General features: G+C 42.3%; 1 protein-coding gene across 1 annotated transcript; it reads right to left on the bottom strand.

Moving 5' to 3' along the window:
• Nucleotides 1-121: 121 nt before the first annotated feature.
• Nucleotides 122-2424, bottom strand: LOC105899997 (deoxyribonuclease-1-like). The gene is made up of 9 exons (XM_012827240.3): nucleotides 2266-2424; nucleotides 1762-1908; nucleotides 1499-1587; nucleotides 1331-1417; nucleotides 1127-1239; nucleotides 887-999; nucleotides 512-666; nucleotides 305-398; nucleotides 122-209 (listed from the first exon to the last, which is right to left on the bottom strand). Exons 2-9 carry the CDS (start codon nucleotides 1897-1899, stop codon nucleotides 162-164), a joined length of 837 nt encoding a protein of 278 aa, XP_012682694.2. The 5' UTR covers nucleotides 1900-1908; nucleotides 2266-2424; the 3' UTR covers nucleotides 122-161.
• Nucleotides 2425-13857: the final 11433 nt, after the last annotated feature.

Raw genomic sequence — 13857 nt, 5'->3', positions numbered from 1 at the left:
ACGAGGAAGCAACGACCTGCCTGCACACAGCGGTTTGCACAATACACATCCTCTTTGTAATATAACAGTGCCTTGTAATTTCATGAGACAATATCGGAATAACAATTTTCTGGACCCGTTATCTCGTCAAATGTTTTTAATGTGAATATTCAGCGCTTGACTCAGTAGAGCTCCACCTCAACAGGGAAGTGGTCACTAACTGCCAAAGCCTTAGAGAAGAGAAAACACAGTGATATGCTTGTGCTGTTTGTTCTTTAAAATATATTGTTGCTAAGACACACAAGAGTAATGTTTATGCACTTACTAGGCTGTGGCTGAGTCCAAGAACAGACATGAAGTCAAAGACCTTAGCAGACTTAGGAACAACACCTCGCATCATTTCAGTGGTGGCCACAATCCTATAACAGCAATAAACCAGGTGCCTTAGCATGTTGCTAGCAGAACAGTGCCTATCGGCTCATGGGGGGTTGCCTATTAAATGAGGGCTGAAAGGGTATCTACTAATTCTTACCGATCATATGGACAGTTGGTGTGGGAGACAGTTGTGTCTGCATCATGGGGAAGCAACCAGTGGTAACTCTTATCGGTGTACAGCCTTATCTCCTGCCACTCTGGACCAACAACGTAGTTACAGCCAGTATTGAAGTCTCCAAGTAACAGAATGTCCTAAGAATATGCCGGGTGAAAAGATGATTAACATAACTGATTTTTATACCGTTTCATTAACTTGTGAAGCTCATGGTAAGCAACTATGTTACAAAAAGCATTTTTGAAAGAATAAAAAATGACACAAAGCACAGACATTCAGTTCCATTCCTCACAAACATAAATTTCCCAATGTGTGTCATAGCAGTTAGTGCAGCAGTGTGTTGTGTAGTTCCCGCACATTAGTCTTCCAGTGGCTCCTGGTGTACACAGCAACATCATGCAGTTCATCTGTTTCCGTCACTGCATAATCGGGAGACGTATGCTGAGGAATGAGGACGAAGTTTTGCACAACTAAAGGGGAGGAAATGTACATTTTACTCTGTTGTCACTGCGATGTTAAAAACTTTAACATGAGGTATAGCACACTGCTTGACAGTAAAACCATGGATATACCAGGCACTTCTATGCTATACTCCACCTGAATCGGATGAAAACATCACAACGAAAGGCTCTCTGTTAAATGTGTCTGTTCCACATGGCTCACATCCATCATCATACGTGAAGTTTTTGGCCACAGACACAGTCTGTTCCCTGAACAAATAAAATATTAAGTACATTTACTGACACTTAAACAGAAAGGCATTGTATCGGAAAAAAAGTCTACCAACTGATAAAAATGCACCTGTAGAGGAAGAGATATCTCTCTTTGTAAGTGCTTCGACCCAAAGGCTCACTGACAATATGCTGGTACACATAAGGAGAGGACTCTCTAAAGAGAAGAACAGTGCCAGTGGTGAGTGATATTTCACGACTTTTGTCAATTTTGTTTTCATTGTTTCTGGTTTCTTACTTGTTGACATGCTGCATTAATTGTTTGGTTGCAGACAGGTCACTGTCTCTCACCTCTTGGATCAGGATTACATCGTAGCGATGCACAATCTATAAAAGTATGTATAAAATTACATTAAAATACTAAGGAGTCAATGTAAATATATACAGTATAAGCATTCTGCCATGCTGGATATAGACTAGTTAGTTATCTCTGACGTAATGACTACACCTCTAAATGTTAGCGAAGGTCCTAAAAACATCAGACTTTTCTTTGTGACTCACAGTACTGATGATGTCCATCAGAGTCGCATTGGATGCTTTTTTGTCCCCAAATGACCTGATGTTGAACGCACCAATTAACAAGGAGCTACCCAGCTCAGCAAGAGCCAGGATAAGCACCACTGCAACAGCAAACTTCATCCCAGCTGACTGCAAACAACACAGATTTCAGGTAACAAGGTGGGAGAATAAATATGTATACGGTAATTAACCTCATATAAACTCAAAAAAAGTTCGTAAACGTTATTTCGGTCGATTATTCCTACCAATTGGTATTGTATTTTATATTGTTGGAAAGCCAAGTACACAAAGGAGAATCTACAACTAATACATGAACTGCTCATTCACACATATAGAAATATTAAGGAGAAAAGCTATTGAATAATTTTCTTTAAATACATAAATTATTTCATATATGTAGCTATTATTTATATATTATAGATATATTATTTATTCATCAAATTAAATGTTTTAGCTCATATAAAAATGCTGAAATCATGACGCTACCTCTTTTGTGTAAAGTCCTTTGAAGATGTCAGGATAAAACCACAGCTCAGCCGTTAAGACCTCTTTATATACTGAGGTAATCGTGCATCTGAGGTCTCACAGAGCATTCACACCTTTGCGTTGGAATGCGTTGATCCGTCAGGGTTGACGGATCCCCATTCACTTTGAATGGGGTGACGTCATCCTTTGCCGAACTGAATTGTGGCTCCGTTGGGTTCCGTTGCGTTGCGTTTCATGCGTTGCTTGCAGCAAGAGTTGAAACATTTTCAACTTTTCGAGAGGCAACACATGCGTCAGCCAATCAAATTGCCTTTCATGCATAACTGACAGCACAGGCGCTAACCAATCAGATGGCGTTTATGCTCTGCATGTGTGTAACTTAGAATATTAGGTGCCACTTAGTCTGCATATGTACAAGAGCATGTTTAGACCAGAGGTGATAAGAAGGGTCGAACTGTGCTTCTTCCGACCTTGTGCAAAACTTCCATCCTTGCCTCGGACGTCAGAAATCCACCACGTGGTTATCCGTGCTGAACGCTCAACTTCTGTCTATATAAACCTTGTGCAATGCTTTTAATATTGTTTCACTTTCAGCCTTGCTGGGGGTGAGCCCAATTGCAATTGTTGTTTGTCTAATAAATATACTTATATGCAGCTCTGGAGTCCTGAGGTAACTAGGGTGAATTTCCACCTATCAGTCATCCTTTGCCGAACTGAATTGTGGCTCCGTTGGGTTCCGTTGGGTTCCGTTGCGTTGCGTTTCATGCTTTGCTTGCAGCAAGAGTTGAAAAATGTTCAACTTTTCGAGAGGCAACACATGCGTCAGCCAATCAAATTGCCTTTCATGCATAACTGACAGGTGCTAGCCAATCAGATCGTGTTTATGCTCACGTCTGAAAAGCGGGAAGCTCGTATTTGTACCTAAAGGTTGTTTGTTTGACTTTTTTTTGCTTCGATTTTTTTTAAAGTTACCGAGAAATAGACACTGTACAATGTAAAGCCCCCTTTATTGTAACTGAAAAATACGTCTGATAGGATTTGCGAGGTGTGTGAGTCACCTATCTAATGTTAGCATGCTACTACTCACAAGTTAAACAGCTTGCTAGTGGCGTGATTGGTTTGTTGACCTGTCAATCTCACTATAACGTCTCTGGTATCAACACAACCCCATGCGCCAGACTCCTCCTCCGCCATCCGTTGGATCAATGCATTCCAACGCGTACGTGTGCATGGTCCCTAACGGAGCATTCAGACGTGCACGTTGGAATGCGTTGCGCCAACGGATGGCGGAGGAGGAGTCTGGCGCGTGGGGTTCTGTTGATACCAGAGATGTTATAGTGAGATTGGTTTGTTGACCTGTCAATCACGCCACTAGCAAGCTGCTCACCTTGTAAGCAGTAGCATGCTAACATTAGGTAGGGTGCTCACACACCTCGCAAATTTCTATTTCTCGGTAACTTTGAAAAAATCTAAGCAAAAAAAAGTCAAACAAACAACTTTTGGGTACAGATACGACCATCTACGGAGTTTGGTCGCCATCTCTTTTTTTTTAGCTTGCCGCTTTCTAGACGTGAGCATATACGGGATCTGATTGGCTAGCGCCTGTGCTGTCAGTTATGCATGAAAGGCAATTTGATTGGCTGACGCATGCATTGCCTCTCGAGAAGTTGAACATTCTTCAACTCTTCCCGCAAGCAAAGCATGAAACGCAACGCACGGGAACCCAACGGAGCCATAATTCAGTTCGGCAAAGGTAGGCCGTAAGGTGAACACTGTTTTCGTTTCAACCCGCTCCACAGTCGCGCATCTACACAATCTTTAGCTCATAAAAAAGAACGAGTCGTGCTTAGCTACCAAAAAAAAGTTTGTCGCTGACGTTCCAGTCAATTTTTGGTGCGTCTATGTTTTATGCCGAACTAGTTTCTTCAGAGCGTAATAGGATCTTGGTCGCGAGTGCTGGCCCTTTTCAACACGTGATCGTTCTACACCAATGAGGTAGCTGCTTTTTGTCAACAGAATGGCAAGATGGTGGCTCCCGTGGTTAGATTCAACGTTACCGATCAAGAGGAAAACACCCGAACATCCTCAAAAGTGGGCTAAATGGATTCTAAATAGTGCTGTATACATAGCCGCGTAGAAGAAGAACAATGAGGCAAAAATACGATAATGTTATGCTTATGTTAAGTCATTTAGATCAAGTTTGACATACCTGGGAATACACCTTACTGACGATCTAACATGGACTGTGAACACCCAGCACACACTGAAGAAATCAAGGCAAAGACTGTACTTCCTACGTCAGCTGAGGAAGTTCAGAGCATCAGCACCCATCAGCTGTGTGTCCTGACAGTATCATCACTTGGTATGGGAACTGTACAGCCTGTGACAGCAGTACCGCATCATCAGAGCACCTCTCCCTACAGACCTACAAGAGAAGACTACGTACCAGGGCCCAAAGTATTGTAAAAGACTCCTAACATCCTGACCATGGACTTTTCTAAACACTGAGGTCAGGCAAACGTCTCTGCTGCTACAAGACCAGAACAGAGAGACTGAGAAGGAGCTTCTTTCCTCGAGCATTCCGTATCCTGAACACACACAATGACTATAACAGCAATTACACTTTTTTTCACACTTGCACATGGACTGTACACACACTGCACTTTATACTCCCTCTTGCTATTTATGAAAATAAACTCGCACTCACACTCGCACAGAAAAAGCTTAACACCAAACGAAATTTCACTACATGCTTTACGTAAGTATTTCTATGTATGTGACAAAAAAACCTCCTTCCTTGTATCAATAAAAGGCAGTAATTGTACTTATACCAATGACCATTTGTTCGTTCGTTCATTCATTCATTCATTCACAAATGAAAACAACACTGATGAACCATAAAAACAATCTTTATAAAAAATATGAAATATGATATATAAAACTGTACAAAACTAAATAAGAAATAACAGATTAAGGACACTCAGTCCTCACTGTCAGTGTCAGGACAGTTATCTTCCAGTTCCTCAGTTTCTTTTGTGTTGGCACAATTACAGCAACGACATAAGTCTGTGCAACACAATCCTGCAGAAAAACAGGAACATCTGCCTGTCTCACAGGCACCTTTGCAGCCGCAGTCAGGGGCAGGGTTTCTGGTCATCCAGGTGATGTGCAAGGTCCCATCCTCTATTTGCCAACCATATCCAGCAGGTGATGGAGCACTTATATTTTGTTTGAGACAGGACCTCATTATTGCAGCCTAGTAGTTTCCCCTTTTGCAATGCTGATGGAGGGCATCAGCAGTAGGGGGAATGCATAATTCTGGCAAGGCTGATGATGCTATACAGAAAGCCTTGTACCTAGCTTCATTTACATTATCGGCAGCTGGCTGATCATATAAGTGGCATACATACTGGCAAAGAAGTGCAAATGTTGACTGCTCCAAGTTAAAGTTAGTACCTAAACTTGTAAAAGCCTTTAGGTACTCATCTTTCTCACATGCAACAGAAAATGTCTTTCTTTTTCCTTTGCCATGAAAGGCACTTGTGGAGTCACACCCAGAGAATGTGTGAATTCCGATCAAGGCTGAACACACACTGGTTCCGAGAGCTGATGACACCTTGGTAATGTCAATGATACGTGTCCTGTTGCCAGTCCCTGTGAAAACATATAAACTGCATGGCAAATCTGTCTGCACACTTACAGCAATGACTGCCACATCAGTGTCAGAGCTCTTGATAATGACAGCTTTATGCTCCCGTGCAGCATGTTGTGCATGTAAAAACACCCTTGTGTCACATTCTTCATGATCACACTGCAGGTCTTCAACAACACAAACAGACTGTTCACCCTCCTTAACAGTCACACAGTGACATTGATTTGTATGTGCAAGCAGAGGTTTTTGCCCACTATTGTAAGGTCTGCATTTTTCCATACAACATACAGGAATTCGGCAAGTGCTTCCTTATTTGTTCCTTCTGAGAGAAACTTTTTCCATTGGGTTGGGGTCCTCTGATCCGGGCCAAAGATTTGCATGCGTTGTGACCCTGCATCAGCTCTATACATGACCGTTCTAGGTTTTTGATACTGATGGGGGAAATCTCGAGTCAGCCTCTTCTTCAACATATCCTGTCTGCAACACAACAAAACAGTGCCAATTAAGAGTCACAGGAGTATCATGAAAAGCAGAGAGTGGTGGAGGTGGTACAAGACATTACAGGCTAGAACCTGTATCTGCCATACAGCACATTTAACACCAAAGATGCCCAAGAAAGGCACACAACATCACAAACCACACACACACACACACACACACACACACACACACACACACACACACACACACACACACACACACACACACACCACACACACACCACACACCACACACACCACACACCACACACACACACACACACACCTTCTCTTTGTTGCCAACTGGTACATGTCTGTGCAAACAGCAAGACTTAAAAACAGTTTCTCAGGCCTGTCACACACATGTTGTGTAAAGCTAGACTTGCACATGACAAATAATAAGACTTGAGAGAAAAATGCATTGCAGTTACCTGTAGTTTGAAGCATCAAGACCTTCATTTGTTTTCACCAGTTCAATGAAGACCTTCCTCAGCTGGCCCATTCTCTGCACCTCTTGGTTGACAAGCAGACTTTGGCGAATGATCCTCTCACAGAATAACTTATAGCTGACATCAAACGTGGGCTCATTCCTAGAACACATATAAATGAGAAGGAAAGAAATGAATAAGGGTTGTGATTGTGTGCACATACAACAGAATGCAGATTGAATGTTTACTTATATAATGTTAAGTTAGTAGCTCCTTGAAATGCAATTTAATAAATAACTTACTGTTCTTTCTCTGGTTTTTCAGGCCTCGTCAAAAACCTGGTGTACTGATTATAACAGCCTTTATGGTACTGCACCTCCAGAGCCACGTTTGTAGGCTTGTCCTGTATGTATTCCATCGTGTAGTGGTGAAATAATGTACCTCTTCGTGCTTGACTGAAGTAATATGCATAAAACAATGTTTGTTTTTTTATTTATTAAGACATTCCGGTGTATTTTCTTCGTCTTCCGTACTGCTAGATGAAGGCATGGTGGACGCCATCTTGCAACTCTGTTGACAAAAAGCAGCTACTTTATTGGTGTAGCATTATCACGTGTCGAAACGTGCCGGCACTCGCGACCAAGATCCTATTACGCTCTGAAGAAACTAGTTCGGCATAAAACATAGACGCACCAAAAATCGACTGGAAAGTCAGCGACAAACTTTTTTTTGGTAGCTAAGCACGACTCTTTCTTTTTTATGAACTAAATATTGTGTAGATGCACGCCTGTGGAGCGGGATTCGATTTCTAAAGGACTTTTCGTGGTTCACCTTGCGGCCTATGGATGATGTCACCCCATTCAAAGTGAATGGAGATCCGTCAACCCTGACGGATCAACGCATTCCAACGGTACCGTGTGAATGCTCTGTAACAGAGGAGTTGTACATCAGGGCCCTATTCGTCGTAAGGGCTGAAGCTAAGTTAACCAATTGTCATATTAGCCCGTTAACATTAGCGAGCTGATTGAGATAAGGATATATCGGCTCGTCAAAGGCTGGTCCGCATTCAAATCATGTGGTTAATTTCAACCAGGCTAAACTTATTAGATTTAGATTAGATTCAACTTTATTGTCATTGCACAGAGTACAAGTACTGAGACAACGAAATGCAGTTTGGCATCCAACCAGAAGTGCAAAATAGCAATACACGTGCAGAGTATGTGCATATGTAAAGTGGAATAAGTGAATAAATAAATAGATATGTACAGTAAGACATAGATATGAATATGAACAGAATTGGGACTAGCAGCAATTGAGGTAAGAAGTGTAGATATGATAAGTATATAAAAAGTGCAGGTGTAAGTATTAGTAGTGGTAATAAGTGAAATGAAGTGAATGAGGTAGTAGTAATATAATGTTTAAGAAGTATTGTATGGCGTAAGTACGATTAATACAGTTAATACAGTAATAAGTGGGATATACAGTAGTAAAAACATTCTGGTGCAAATGTTCAGTGGCTGGAGGAGGGTGTGTGGCAGTCAAGCCAGGGTGGAGGGGGGGGGGGGAGAAGTACAGTGCAAATGTTCAGTGGCTGGAGGAGGGTATGTGGCAGTCAAGCTAGGGTGGAGGGGGGAAGTACAGTCACAGGGGGAGGTGGGGGTGGGGGGGGCTATCACCGTGGTGCAGAGTTCAGTAGGGTGACTGATGGAGATAATTTGCATATACTGTTAATTACTTAAGAATGTATGAATCATGTGCTTATGAAATGGCTTTTCTGTGCGTGTGTGTAACTTAGAATATTAGGTGCCACTTAGTCTGCATATGTACAAGAGCATGTTTAGACCAGAAGTGTTAAGAAGGGTCGAACTGTGCTTCTTCCAACCTTGCAAAACTTCCATCCTTGCCTCGGACGTGAGAAATCCACCACGTGGTTTTCTCTGCTGAACGCTCAACTTCTGTCTATATAAACCTAGTGCGATGTGTTTATCATTGCTTCACTTTCAGCCTTGTGCTGGGAGTGAGCCCGATTGCAATTGTTGTTTGTCTAATAAATATACTTATATGCAGCTCCGGAGTCCTGAGGTAACTAGGGTGAATTTTCACCTATCATATTTGGGGGCTCGTGACCGGGATTCCAACAACCTCAACGGCTCTCCACGCTGGGCTAATCATCAGGATCTGAACCATACGGAGGAGTATGAGACTCTGTTTTTCTAAAGACCTCCAACTTGAATTGGAAGGAGGCCAGGGCCTGCCAGCGGGGAGAGCCGAGAGTGAAGGAAAATAATTGGACTGTAGGGTGTGGACTCCGAGCTGTTTGTGAGTATATTGTTTGTTTGTTGTAAGTGCACGGTAGTATATTGTTGGTTTATTGTTTGTTTCGGTTTTGTGTACACGTGTCTTCGAGTGGGGCTGTGTTGCCTGTTCTCCGCGGGGTAGAGAAGGAATTCTTTAAGTTTACAAACTTGTTAGAGATATTCCTGTTTGCCTCGTGTGTTCAACAAATTTGCTAGCTGTGTTAAAATGTTGTAAATGAGAGATAAACCTGCGTGGTAGGGGGTCCTCCGCAAACTCTTCGGGGTAAATGAGAGATATATCCCCTTGGCCACTGGAAGCCTGTACAAACTCTTCGGGGTAAATGAGAGATATATCCCCTTGGCCACTGGAAGCCTGTACAACCTCTTCGGGGTAAATGAGAGATATATCCCCTTGGCCACTGGAAGCCTGTACAAACTCTCTAGACCTATTTCTAGACGACTCCGGAGAAGTCTCTTAAAGGTCTATCCATTCCCCCTTACCTTGTGTTTACCTGTGGGGTTGATACTAACTGTTTTAGATATATTCCTGAAAGAATTTGCTAGAGTTAGAGATACTCCTGTGTGTTACTTTTCTGTGGGATTGAGACAAACTTTTTACAATGGGTAAAACACAGATAATTATAGTCATAATTTATGTAATTAAAGGACTGATTTCGCATTGCTGAGATGCCTTGACCCTGAACCAGTAGGGGACTGATGACCCCAGGGAAATTCCCTGGCCTCAACCTCCTCACCAAACGAGTGAGACGGAGGACCTCTGGTCGGGCTCGAGTTGACTCAGCATTGCGATCTCAAGAACAAACTAGAAAATTGAAAAGTGTAAACACAAATTTTAAAATAGTTTTTGCATTATTGGTTGCGCCAAACAGAGCAAAGCTTACGTTAATGGTGGCAAGAAAGCCAATGATTTTTTGTTTTGTTTTGTTTTGTGTGACTGATTACTCGAATTAGATGCCCAGAACAGTAAGGTTGTAAGAAGAAAGAGACATCTAAAAGCAAGTCTAAAAGAGTCTGAAACAGGAGAGATATTTAAAAATACAGAGTATGATTCAAAAACATGCCCTACAAACGTATTAGGAAGAGATGTGATGTGGGTTGGGCATTAGAATTGTTCCAACAATACAAGGGTTTAAGAATAAATTAAACAATGGTGTCCCAAAATATTAGTATGTATAAAATATACACTGTTTAGCCCCAAAAAGATTTAAAGAGAAATTGAAGCCTGTCTGACTAACTTCATTAACCTAGACTGATACATTGGACAGGATGGGTGGGGGGCTGAGTGCTGGCTCAAAAGACTGTATTCTCACAAGCCATGAGCTCAAACTTAGCTACATTTCGGGGGACAGTGAATTGTTGAACATCTTGTGAACATCTTGTGCTGTTCTCAGATAAGAAGATTTTAGCAGAAACAAGGCCACAACATTAGCAGCTGTGGTCCACTAAAGTAAAGCTATCTTTAAAAAGCACCTCAGCCACAGACAAAGAAATAAATTATGTATTTTCTGAGAATGACTAACTTCTGTAGATAATGGATTCCTAACCACACGTTAGAAACACAAATGTTGCAGAGTTTACTTTATTCTCAGCCCAGGTCAGCAGGAGATATTATTAAAAGGCCTGAAGATGGAAAGCAGGCATTTGAACAGATAAAACAACTATTGGTCAGTTCTGCTGTCCTAGCACATCCATGACATGACAAAGCCATTCGTACAAACTGTAGACTGTAAAAAAGCTTATATGACATCTGTGTTAATGCATAAGTGGGGACTTAAAGTTGATACCAGTGGCATACTAGTCAACACGGCTAGATCCAGTAGCCCAAGCAATGTCTGAATGTTTACAAGCAGTAGTGGCTGCAGCCTTGGCGGTGCAGGCCTCTGCTCCTATTGTACTAAACAGACACTTACACTGAAAGTTCCACATGCTTACTTTTTTTTTGTTCACTCAGCCTCATATCAATATTGAGCGCTGCGTGACATTTAACCCAGTTACACTTTTACTAACGGCAGAGGACAGATAAAAACTATGGCAGCCAGAGCTGACTTACAAGATATGCCTTTTCCAAAAGCTGATTTAACTATTGTTTGTTGATGGTTCAAGCAAATAAACCTTGAACGCATAGCCACTACTTCCACACTAATCTGCGCAAGCAGCGGAACTAATTGAACTGATTGCGCACACATGCAAAGCAGACAAGGCCACTAACCAGGCCGCACTACAACAACCATCTGACACATACACAATTGAAGAATTAGATCTCACAATATTAAAAGATATGCTGCAATATTGAGCCATGGTGAAAACATGCCTCAATAAGTGGGGATAGTAAGCATATATTTGTACTTCTTATTTATATTTCATGAGAAAGATGTTTAATCATTCATTATTTATTTTATTGAGTTAAATCCCAACGAAAGAAAGAAATATTGTCTAGCCATAGACAATCACTGTTCATACAACCCCCAGTCAGCCGGACTGGTAGAAAAGAATGAACCGACCTATTGAAAGCAATTTGAGAATCCAAGAGTGAAATTAGTGAAATTAAGCATGCATGTTGTTATCACTGTTTGAAATGATGTATGGAAGAATCTACACTGCCTAAACTCTCAAACCATTTGCTGAAATAGACTAAGAGATTGAATATACATTTGCAGAATATATGGCAAAAATGTGAATTAGCAAAATGCTCTCAGAACTCTCTGTGCTCCGCAGGAACCTGTGAGGCTGAAACCAAGGTTGGGCCAGGAGATTGGGTCCTAATCAACAGCCTCAAAAGAAAACACTGCCATTCGCCCAAGTGGGACAGACCATACAAAGTGCTACTGTCAACATCTACCACAGTCAAAATAGCGGAGAGAGCCACCTGGATACGTCTAACACATTGTAAACGAGTAAGCCTTCCTTAGAAAGAGACAGAGGATAGGAGCTGCCCTCCTCTACAGTTTTCCAAGGCCACTGTGACAGAAGTCCAGCTACAAAGGGGATTCTTTGCGTTAGGCAATTTTTCGTCTCAAACCTGGTGAAGAAAACAACACTGTCCAGTGGGGTAAAAGAGCCTAGTGGATACTGGGAGGGCGGGGCGGTCCTATCTCTGTGAAGTCATGGGGAAGGGAAAACAAGGGAAAAATTAAACAATGTGTGAAACTTTTGATAATAACTGTACTGCTCTACATTTTGGTATTGTTAAACATATTGATCACAACAGGCACGGATCTTGGTCAAATGTCCGCGATGGGGCCTACCTAAAGATCATCCGTGGTGGGGGAACCCGACTGCCCAAACACACTTTCCACAAAGAGACTGTTTACATTTTCCTGCCCAGTAATATTCAACAGCCGATGTGTTCTGAAGAAGGCCTTCAAGGACACAGCAAAGAGGCCTTGTTTGAATGTAATCTGAAGCCTAGGCGAGCTAATGACACACACACAGTCGACATCCACTATGTTGGCCTACAAATGCAAAGTATACAACTGTGTGATGAGAAATATGATGACATTTTAAGTGATTGACTTATGATGATATGGAGTGATGCTCAGTAATGATCTCTGTTCCGAAAAATCCATGGGATGAAGCTCAGAGTGATGATTTTGAGGTTATCCATTGAAATTGATAATTGACGAATTAAGAAAGATGATTTGTGATTTTGAATTATTCATTGAAACGGATAAAAGGAGGAATTGATGGAGATAATTTGCATATACTGTTAATTACTTAAGAATGTATGAATCATGTGCTTATGAAATGGCTTTTCTGTGCGTGTGTGTAACTTAGAATATTAGGTGCCACTTAGTCTGCATATGTACAAGAGCATGTTTAGAAGTGTTAAGAAGGGTCGAACTGTGCTTCTTCCAACCTTGCAAAACTTCCATCCTTGCCTCGGACGTGAGAAATCCACCACGTGGTTTTCTCTGCTGAACGCTTAACTTCTGTCTATATAAACCTTGTGCGATGTGTTTATCATTGCTTTCCAATTTCAGCCTTGTGCTGGGAGTGAGCCCGATTGCAATTGTTGTTTGTCTAATAAATATACTTATATGCAGCTCCGGAGTCCTGAGGTAACTAGGGTGAATTTTCACCTATCAGTGACAGCCGCAGGGATGAAGCTGTTCCTGAACCTGCTGGTCCGGGAACGGAGGACCCTGTAGCGCCTCCCAGAGGGGAGGAGGGCAAACAGTCTGTGGCTGGGGTGTGAGCTGTCCTTGACGATGCTGCACGCCCTCTGCAGACATCTCTTGCTCTGGACAGCCTCAATGGTGGGGAGTGAGGACCCAGTTATGCGTTGGGCAGTTTTCACCACCCTCTGCAGTCTTTTTCGGTCGGCAACAGAGCAGCTGCCATACCATACTGAGATGCAGTTTGTAAGGATGCTCTCGATGGTACAGCGGTAGAAACTCTCCAGAATCTGAGGAGACAGATGGGCCTTCTTCAGTCTCCTCAGGAAAAAGAGACGCTGGTGAGCCTTCTTGACTAGGGATGAGGTGTTGAGGGTCCAAGAGAGGTCCTCAGACATGTGGACACCCAGGAACTTGAAGCTGGCGACACGCTCAACCTCCGTCCCGTTGATGTGGATGGGGGTGTGTGTGCCATCTTTCTTCCTGAAGTCCACAATTAGCTCTTTGGTCTTCATGGTGTTGAGAGTCAAGTTGTTGTCAGCACACCACACCGCCAGGTGCTGGACCTCTTCTCTGTAGGCCGACTCATCGTTGTCGCTG

The sequence above is a fragment of the Clupea harengus genome, chromosome 1 (genome assembly GCF_900700415.2).
Source record: "Clupea harengus chromosome 1, Ch_v2.0.2, whole genome shotgun sequence".
In the NCBI taxonomy this organism is placed as follows: domain Eukaryota; kingdom Metazoa; phylum Chordata; class Actinopteri; order Clupeiformes; family Clupeidae; genus Clupea; species Clupea harengus.
This window is presented reverse-complemented; position numbering and strand designations above follow the sequence as displayed.